We start from the raw sequence: 9,578 nt of genomic DNA on the forward strand, positions 1-9,578 counted from the left end.
ACTTATCAGAGAGCTGGCAACTCTGGGTGAGTCACTTAACCCTGTTTGCCTTAGTTTCCTCATCTGTAAAGTGAGCTGGAGAAGGAAATGGTAAACCATTTCAATATCTCTGCCAAGAAAATTCCAAATGGGGTCATGAAAAGTCAGACAGTGTTGGATACAACTGAACAATGAGGCAGGAGGGGGATAGCTAGTAGACTGTTTGGAGGAGAAATGTGGCATATATTAGGGATTCTCCCCCTCCCCAACACACACATACCCTAACTATGGTCAGGCCTCTTAGTTATCTACTCATATTGGCATGGGAATCAAACTTGTTAGTGAATCAGTGGGGGGTGGGGGTGGGGTGGGGGTGGGGTGGGGGGAAGGGGGACACTGTTTGTACACCTTTTTATTTTTTTTTGTTTGGTTGCAGACTCTTTGAGTCTGTTTCTCTCAGGGATCTTGTATCAGAGAGAGAGACAAAGAGAGAGAAAGAGAGAGAGGGAGACAGAGAGACAGAGAGACAGAAAGAGTAGGTGTCTGTGTATGTATGTGAGAACATAAGGCCTCTGGGTTGATTCTGACACTGAATGAAAAACTTGCCAATGATTTATCCAATTTCATTAATATGTGAACAGACATCTGTTATTTCAGAATTCACGACTCAGGGGTTTTTTGGGAGGAGGAGCTTCCCCACTGGGAGAAGCCTCTCCACCCCTTTCCTTCTTCCAGACTTCAACCAGTCCTCTTCATCTTCCCCACCCACCATGGGCCTGTTCTCTCAAACAGACTCACATTTTTGGGTTTGGGGAGCAGGGAGTGGGAAGAAGGGCTCAGATAACTCAAGTGGATGGGGGAGAAGGAAAGCAAGAAGAGAATCAGGTACAAGAAATCAACACACCCTTCTTCCTAACTTCTCCAGAGAGAAAGGAATAAGCATTTATATATAATAGTGCTAAACATTTAAAGTATGTGTGTATTTATGTATAAAACTTCATTTGGTGCTTACAACAACCTTGCAAGCTATGTGAAATTGTTAGCCACATTTTATAATTGAAGAAACTGAGATAAATAGGTTAAATGATATGCCTAGGGTCACACAAACCAGTATGTGACTGAGGGCAGATTTGAATTCTGGACTTCCAGATTCCAGATCCAGAATTCTATCCACTGCACAAAAAGCTGCTTTTGGAACAGACAGTATTTTCCACTCTATTTCCCATCTAAATTCTACCCTGATGTCATTTCCATAGATTTGCTCCCAGATGAGGACAGGTTTGTGGCATGGAACTCAGGGGCATATTTTTCTTATCTCTTTTACACACTTTCAGAGGAGCATAGATCTAGACCTGGAAGGAAGGTCAACGGTCATCTAAATCAACCCCCTCATTTTATGTATGAGGAAATCAAGACTCAGGAAGCTAAGTGAACTGCATAAGGTAGAAGAGGTAGTCTGCTTCAAAGGTGAGATTTGAACCCACCACCCAGACCCCACAGCAAAGGCTCTTTCCCCTGTATCAAACTTCCTCCTCCCTCTAGGCTCATTTCTTCCACAAAATTGGTCTAATATGACTTCTGAGGTCTCTTTTAGTTCTAAATCTGTGGTCCTGATATGATCATTCCTTCTTCTACCTTGGATCTGGACCACTAGAGAAATAAGCTGACTGTGTGGTACCATGGCAACAAGGGAAGAACCCAACGGGAAGACTGGAAACACCACATTAACAAAGATGGTCTGGTGTCAGGAATCAGAGATTGGAAGAGGGGCTCTGGGTCTTGTCCCTGGAAAGCAGTAATGTCTGTAAAGCTCACACCAGGAGTCTGGGTCAGATCCTCTGAGAACAAGTCAACAATTTCTCTTCTCTTCCTCCAAAGTCAGCCCACTCTAGAAAAATCTCACCCAATTCTTGTCAATCCTTTACCACCTCATCAGTATCACAATAGGTCCTCGGCCTTTCTGAGTAGGGGCCTTTGTCCCATGTCACAAATCTGGGGAGGGGGGTGAAGAACTAGTCTTTTCTATCAGAGGAGTTTCCCAGGATGGCTTGCCTTCTGCCCAATTATTCTCCAGTCTCCCCCCCACTCCCCATTTTCCGTCCTCCCTCCTCATGCAAATAGTGTCTCAGAGGTTTCAGAAACAGTGGCAGCTTCTCCAGAGTCTGATTAGCCATTTATTACATTAAATGATTAACTGAGGCGACATTGTTTCCACAAGGATGCCTAATTTGTGGGGAAAGAAGCAGCTGAACCAGTCCCTGGTGCTTCCTCTTGATCCCAGGTGACAGGGTTTCCTACCCTCCCTCGGTGGTCTAGAAGAACAGGGATTTAAAGTAACCAGATTTGTCCCCACCCCCATCCTCCCCTCCACCTCTCCCTTCTGTCTATCCTCTCACCCCCCAACCTCAGGACATCATAGGCAATCCCAGGTGTAAAGGAGGATGTGAAATTCATTTCCAAATGGCGAGCATTGGAAATGCATTAAATGTTAGTGTTTTGTTCCTCCCCCCAGAGTTTATCTTCCTAATTGTGTTTTTTTAAGGCTGATATTGAAATTTTGAGTGTACTTTTCCTGAATGCAAGTTATTGAGGGGGGGTGAGAAAGGGAGGGGTAGATGGAGAGAAAAGGAAGATTTGCCTGGATTAGTGAGACAGTCAACCCAATCTTGCATTACTTCCTTTGTCACCACAAAACAGAAAATTGTATTTCCTCCTACCTCCAGGGAGGGTTCCTGGGGTGGTCAGTGGATAAAGTTTGAGTCACCCACCCAGGGCAGCAACATTGCAGCCAGGCCTAAGTACCCAAGACTACCCCACAGTGGGCAAGGTAGCAGTGAGAGAGATTTATTTTGTCTCCAGTTTGCCCACTACCTAGCTGTTTTGGATTCCCAAGTCCCTGCAGTGTCTCTGCAACCAAATCTGATTTGATCATACATAGTCTAAGTTTAGTGGGGTTGACTTTTCAATTAAAATAGAAGCTAGGCCCAGAGAATCAAAGGGAAAATGACTGGAAATTACCTTTCTTTGTTTAGGATGGGGGGGAAGACTTTTAAATAACAAATTTCAGAGCAGATTCTCAGGGGAAAAAAAATCTGACAAAGAGGGCATAGGTTATGAACTAGGATAGGAGCGGGCTACATGCAAGCTTAGGGGACCTGGGCTCTCTTGGGGGAGCTGAGAATGGCATCAGAGAGAGTAAGATGGGTTATTACTATAGGTGAGGGAGAGAAGTGTCTCTGGGTGAGGGACCGTTCTCTCTGCTCAGGAGAGCTAACAACACTGTGTGGGCCTGCTCTCATTTCCCTGTTATTAGAAACTAGGCTTGGACTGGGGGATGGAGTTAGAAATAAGGAATTTCCCCCTCAAAACAATGGAGACTTAATACTCCCAAGAAGAGGATTAGTGGAACTGAAATCAGTGCAGCTGTGACTTTTTAGCAATTCTCCATCCTTTGGCATGAGAAAATTCTCTTATTTCCCAGAAATTTGGCACGGCTCTTTCCCTGGCCCCCTTGCTAGCTGCTGTCTTTGGCACCAGGGCTAGGGTGGAAAGGTAGACAGAGTGGAATCGAACACCTAACAAAATACACAAAGATATCACTCTGAGAGGTCTTATGTAATCAGTCCCTTCCACCTGGCTTTCCTCTTCAGCCTTAGGGCTCTGACCTAATGAATGAATTAGAAAAAAGCATAGGAGATAGAAGACTTGCATTCAAATTCTGTCTCCAAAACTTAACTACCATATGAGACCCTGAACCACAGAAAAACTTCTTTGAGCCACAGCGTTGTTATTTATATAAATGTTACATAAAGCATTTATTTCACTACGCTAGAAAACCTATAAAATGAGAGTAGGACAAAGTCTCTCTAGTCCCAAATCCTTATGTCTATCTAATGAACCTTAGGAATGATTCAATCTTGTTCAGCCCGTATGAGTATTTAACCTTAGAACTGTTGCCCCTCAACTCAAGAGAACTTAGAAATGGGCCAGAGCACCCCCAAAACAGTTAATAGTATCACAGGTTTCCCTAATTCTCTGAACCTGGATTGTTGATATGAAGGGAATATGGAGAGAGGTGCATACCCTCATCCCTTGACAAGAGGGGTTCCTGAATTGGCATTGTCAAAGAAGAGTTAGTGGGTTTGAAATTACAGGACTTGAAATCAGGCCTGGCTTCCTGGAAACAGTAGTTGCCCAGAGGGACCCAACTGTGTATTGGGCTCTTATCAGAGGAAAGAACTGATTGGGTCAACTTTTTTTTTTATTTTTTTTTTAGTTTTTGCAAGGCAATGGGGTTAAATGGCTTGCCCAAGGCCACATGGCTAGGCAATTATTAAGTGTCTGAGTTCACATTTGAACTCAGGTACTCCTGACTCCGAGGCCAGTGCTCTATCCACTGCAACACCTAGCCGCCCCGGGTCAACTTTTTCTTCCCCCATCTAAGACTGGGCGAAGTGCTGGAGGAGCAGCCCCAGACCACTTTCCCCCCAGAGAGCTTCCTTTTCCTACCAAGATGGCAAATGAAGGCCAGAGGGAGTGGAGGGGCAGACTGCTTGGGCCAATATATATGTTAAAGTCCTAAGATCTCTGACACTTCCCAAAGCTATTCAGGCTCCCATTTTTCTGACTTCACCTTTAACCAAGATTCAACTCCTTCAATATTAGTAAGTCCTGATGGAGACAAATTTCCATTGCTCAACCTCTATCTAAGATTTTTCTCATTTGTGGTAGCCTCCAACAATAGCAACTCCTCCATGAGGTCTAAGTTACATCCCTCTTGCTTCTTTCTGTTGATTTAAAAAAAATGCAATGAAGTGAAGTACAGCCACTTTCCATGGACATGGGTTTTATTAGCCTCCTGTTGCTGGAGGAAGGCAGAAGGGAAGGAAACTGGATGGGAACATATCCTTTGTCCTGAATTTAGTGCACATGGCCTGTAGTTAGGGGGTCAGAGAAAACAGCAGCAGAAGCAAATGAGGGGGTGGGAGATGGAGGTGAGGGTGGCTCCAGGACCACCAGGGGCATGATATGAAGACTGGGGGAGGTGCAGGAAGGTTATCTTCTCCCAAGGATCTGGCCACTCCTCATCCCCCTCACTTTCATGTGTGTTTATATTCTATGGACATGCTTGTACCCATGCACACCTGCCTCTGGGCTCACCCTTAGGGCTCCATGTAGCATGGACCCTGATCATATAATCATCAGGGACCTTCCAGCCTCCCCAGAGTTTATGAGTAAGTGACATCAAGGGAAGGTAGAAGGTTTTGGGTGTTAAAGTCCCACCCACCCATCCATCCCCATCCCTGAGCCAGGTTAAACTAGATTATCAGGATGAGTCCTAGGGAGGTATAATGGGTGATCTTGACCCCCTCCCCAGAACTCCCCCTCAGGCTCAGCTGGGTGACTGGGCTTCCCTCTCAGATCCCCTCACATGACACTGCAGCTCTTGGCTCGGTCCTTTCGAATCTCAGCCTCGGCCCCCTTGTCCGGCCTCCCAGGCAGCTGAGCTGACCTTTGGGTTGACCTCTGTAGGCCTCTCCTGGAATCACTTCGACGAAGCTGCCTGTGGCCACGTCCAAGGGAGGCCACGGTGGCCACATGGAAGACATCTCGGACACTGCGCTCAGATGACCGGGATGAGCATTCCACATAAGACACAGCCCCCACCTGCCGGGCAAGGACGCTACCCTGTGATGGAGGGGAGCACAGAAGGAATAATAACATTGAAGGGTGAGCAACCCCCCCAAAATGATTTCACTCTGACACTGCCCAGCCCACTGCACTGGGTGGGGGGGATAGAGAGCCACTGAGGGGACTTGGGAATGAGATGATGGTCAGATCAGGAAAGGGTCAAAGGTTAAGCTGGTCAGAGTTAGGGGATCAAAGGTGGGACTGGGTCAGAGAGCAGGGGCAAGGATTAGGGCCTCACCTGCTCATGGGTGACAGGGATGAGCCGCTGTTTGGAGAGCTCCCTCAGCGTGGCTAGGTCTGTCCTCATGTCCAGTTTACAGCCGACCAGAACAACCTTAGCATTGGGACAGAACTCCTGGGTCTCCCCTTGCCACTGGTAGAGGAAAGAATAGTTTATTTTGGGGGAAGGGGTGGGAAGCAAGGGGAGGGAGCTTCCCCCATCACTGGAAAGACTTCACAAGTTATGGATCACTGTGCCTATTCTACATTTGAAGGCAGAGAGGAACAGAGATACACAGGTAATGGGAGCAAGAGCCGTGGGAAACTTCTTAGAAGAATGTGAGAATGAAGGAGTCAAGATGGAGGGAAAGGCTTCCAAACTTGGGGCTTCTAACTCTTCTTCCCTCAGGGGAGGGGCTGACCTCTGCCAGGGTTAAGGAGCTCCGGCTTTCCCAAACTTTCCCTGGGAACTGACTTATCAGACAGCTGCGCCCTCCTCCTCCTCCTCTGGGAACCCAGCAGGCCAAGAGCCCACTTCTCTCTATTCACCACAAACTTTTCTCATGGAAATCAGGTCCTGGGGAGAGGCAGCTGGGGAGTAGGGCTTCCCCGGCCCCACCCCCTAAACTCAGGGAGCTCCCAAACTCCCACAGAAAATAGACTGGGGCTGGGGGTAGGAGGGTGGGCAAGAACCAAGGGGGCACTCTAGTTTAATTTCAGGGAAGGAGCCGAAAATCTCTGGACACAACTGGCTAGGCTAGATAACTCAGAAGTTATATCTCAGTTCCCAGAGCAAAGATGGGGCCACCCAAGTATCCTTATGAGCCAGCACACTCAGGTCTCCTGAGGAAGAGAACCCACAACAGTTCCCACCTTCTTGAGCACGCTGTCAAGGGTCTCTGGCCTGCTGATATCAAAGCAGATAAGGACAGCATCAGAGTCTGGGTAGGCCAGTGGTCGTACATTATCATAATAGGAGGAACCTATGGAGAGGGAGAAACAAGGGGTCCAGAGTTGGTAGGAGGAGGCAGGGGGAGACTGGTTAGCCAGGGAATGGGCATTGGGACCAAAGTAGAAGAAAAGGAGAAGAGAGCTCCCCTTCACTTCTTCCCAAGTCCCCTGTTGCAACACAAATACGGAGGATGGGAAAGGATCAAAGATCAATAAGTAATAATGCCAAACAGCCCTTGAATTGTCCTTCATGGATCCTGGAGGGTAGGAAGAGGCCATGAAGGGAGTTAAGTAAGGAAGTTAGAGTCCAATAAGAACTTCCCAATGTTTATAGGATAATCTGTGTATAGGATATCTGGACTATCTAGGACTATCTGGACTATCTAATCAAGAGACATTTCCAAGCTTGATCTCATCTCATAAAAAAAGATGGCAAAAAATAAAAAAGCACCCCCTTCCCTTAAGTTTCACAAACATGTACCCCAGACATCTCGCATCTTCTTGGGCATGGGCTCACCTCAAGTCTGAACGGTTCCTCCCTATACCTCCTGACTCAGTTTCCCCTTTGGATGGATAAAATCCAATCCTATGTAGACCTTCTTCCTTGAGGTTTTATGAAGGAATGAGTGGAAAGAGCAGGGAGGTGTGTGTGTTTGTGCGTCTGTGTCTGTGTATGTCTGCCTGTGTGTATGGGAGTGTGTGTCTGTATGACTGTCGTCTGTGTCGTGTGTGTGTGTGTGTGTGTGCGCGCGTGTGTGCCCGCGCCCTGCCTCTGGGGTCTCGGGCCGGCCGCGTGGGGGTCCGCCGCGGGGCAGGTACCTGAGGTGTCCCACATGTTGAGCTCTATGCGGCGCTTGTCGATCTCGAAGCTGGCCGTGTAGTTCTCGAACACGGTGGGGACGTAGCTCTGCGGGCGGAGACACGGGTCACTGAGGCCCCCGCCTCGGCCCGGGCCCCCCACCCCAAGGGGATCCGGACACAGAACCGCCGGGGGTCGGGGGGGGATGCAGCCCTGGCCGCCCCCCCGCGGCCCCGATGCCTCGCTGCCACTGCCCCGGGCCCCCGGGCCCCGATGCCCCGGCCCCGGCCCCGGCCCCGGTCCCGGCCCCGGCCCGGCCCCGGCCCCGACCCCGGCCCCGGCCCCGGCCCCGGCCCCTCACCCCGGGGTAGGCGTCCTTGGCGAACACCTGCAGCAGCGCCGTCTTGCCGCACTCCGCGTCCCCCACCACCACGATCTTGCAGCGGCCGCTCTGCCCCTCCATGGTGCGCGCCGCGCGCCCCCCCGGCCCCCCGCCCGGGCCCCGCCTCAGCCGCTCCGGCCGCCGCCGCCGACACCGGCATCTCCCGGGCCCGCGCCGAGCCCCCGCCCCGGGCGGCCGCCCCCCGGCCCCGCCCCCGCCCCGCCCCCCGGCCCGGCGCAACGGGGCGGGGCCGGGGCCGCAGATTGGCGGCCGGGTGGGCGGGGCTTGCTGGGGAGGTGCTTCCCGGGGGCGGGGGACAGGGAGGCCGGGACCCCGGAGAAGTTTTCTTGGGGGGCAGCCGCCCGTGGATCAAGCGCCCTCCCCGGACCAAACGCGCGCACTCAGGTGCGCACGCAACAGCCCCGCTCCGGGACCTGCGGGGCCGTGGGGGGGGGGGGGCCGGCATTCCCGCCCCGGGAGGAGATCCTGGAGAAAAGCACGGAAGGCTCCGGAGCTGGGGGATGGGCCGTGGGCTCGGTGACATCACGGACAGCTCCTCGGCGGCGGGGCCGGGAGGTGGGGTCGTAGGGGGGAGTAGTGTTGACTGCACCGCGAGGCTCCCGCAGCCGGCTCAGCTGGAAAAGTCTGGAGAGCATCGCCCTCTGGTGATGAACTTGAGGAGCGGAAAGAAGAGAAATCGCGTGTGGGGTGCCAGCTGGCGGATCCAGACCCCCCGCTGGCCGGGCTCGGAATCGGGGTCTAATTATAATACTGGTCTGCCTAATGATTAGTTACCCCACCGCGGCATCCGGGACCTGGTGGAAAGAGGAGGGAGCTTGGAGTCAGTGAAATCAAGACTGGAACCAAGTAATTTTCACCCTTTTCAGCCTTAGGATTTCTCCCTCTTTTATAAAACAGGTGATATTACTTACACTTTGCCCACCTTACAGGACTGTGAGGACAGTAAGGTGAAACCTCACATGCGAGTGAACTTTTAATATTCGCAAGTTTTTTTAAATCTTTGAATCTGCAGGTACTTAACGCAAGCTTGTTGAATTAATGAATGCAAAATGAACTAATCTCCATTTTAGAGACAAGAAAGTGGAGCCGGAGATAGGAAGATGACTTGTTTGTCTTAAGTCATATAATGATACTGCTGCTTCTCTTCACCCTCTGCACCGCGATTTTACATTATCCCACCAGCAGCCCAACAGTTTTTCTACTAGAGCAAACTAAATCGTTCCTGGACTCTATCTTGGGGAAAGAGAAAAAATAAAATCAGTCACACCTTTCGAGGCTCCAGGTGGGGAAAGCCTGGGGTCAGTTCTTTGCTCTAGGATTTTTCTTCCTTCGAGATTTAGCAAATCCTCTCAGTCCCCTCCAAAATTATGTATGTGATCATCAACAAGCATTTATGAAGTCCCCACTATTAGTCCAGGTATTATGCTAGAAACCGTGGATACAAAAAACTAAAGGAAAAAGTGACTGCATCAAGTTTAAGTTGGAGCTGGGAAAACAAAGACACAATTAAGAAGGTGATATGTATATATATTACTA

The 9,578-nt window shown here is 50.1% G+C and overlaps 1 protein-coding gene across 1 annotated transcript; it reads right to left on the reverse strand.

Moving 5' to 3' along the window:
- Positions 1–2,368: 2,368 nt before the first annotated feature.
- On the reverse strand, positions 2,369–8,102 carry RND2 (Rho family GTPase 2). Its single transcript, XM_074223811.1, has 5 exons — positions 8,001–8,102; positions 7,660–7,747; positions 6,763–6,872; positions 5,909–6,043; positions 2,369–5,667 (listed from the first exon to the last, which is right to left on the reverse strand). The coding sequence occupies exons 1-5, from the start codon at positions 8,100–8,102 to the stop codon at positions 5,407–5,409; spliced, it is 696 nt and encodes a 231-aa protein (XP_074079912.1). The 3' UTR covers positions 2,369–5,406.
- Between the last annotated feature and the right edge of the window lie 1,476 nt (positions 8,103–9,578).

Source organism: Macrotis lagotis, chromosome 2 (assembly GCF_037893015.1).
Source record: "Macrotis lagotis isolate mMagLag1 chromosome 2, bilby.v1.9.chrom.fasta, whole genome shotgun sequence".
NCBI lineage: Eukaryota > Metazoa > Chordata > Mammalia > Peramelemorphia > Peramelidae > Macrotis > Macrotis lagotis.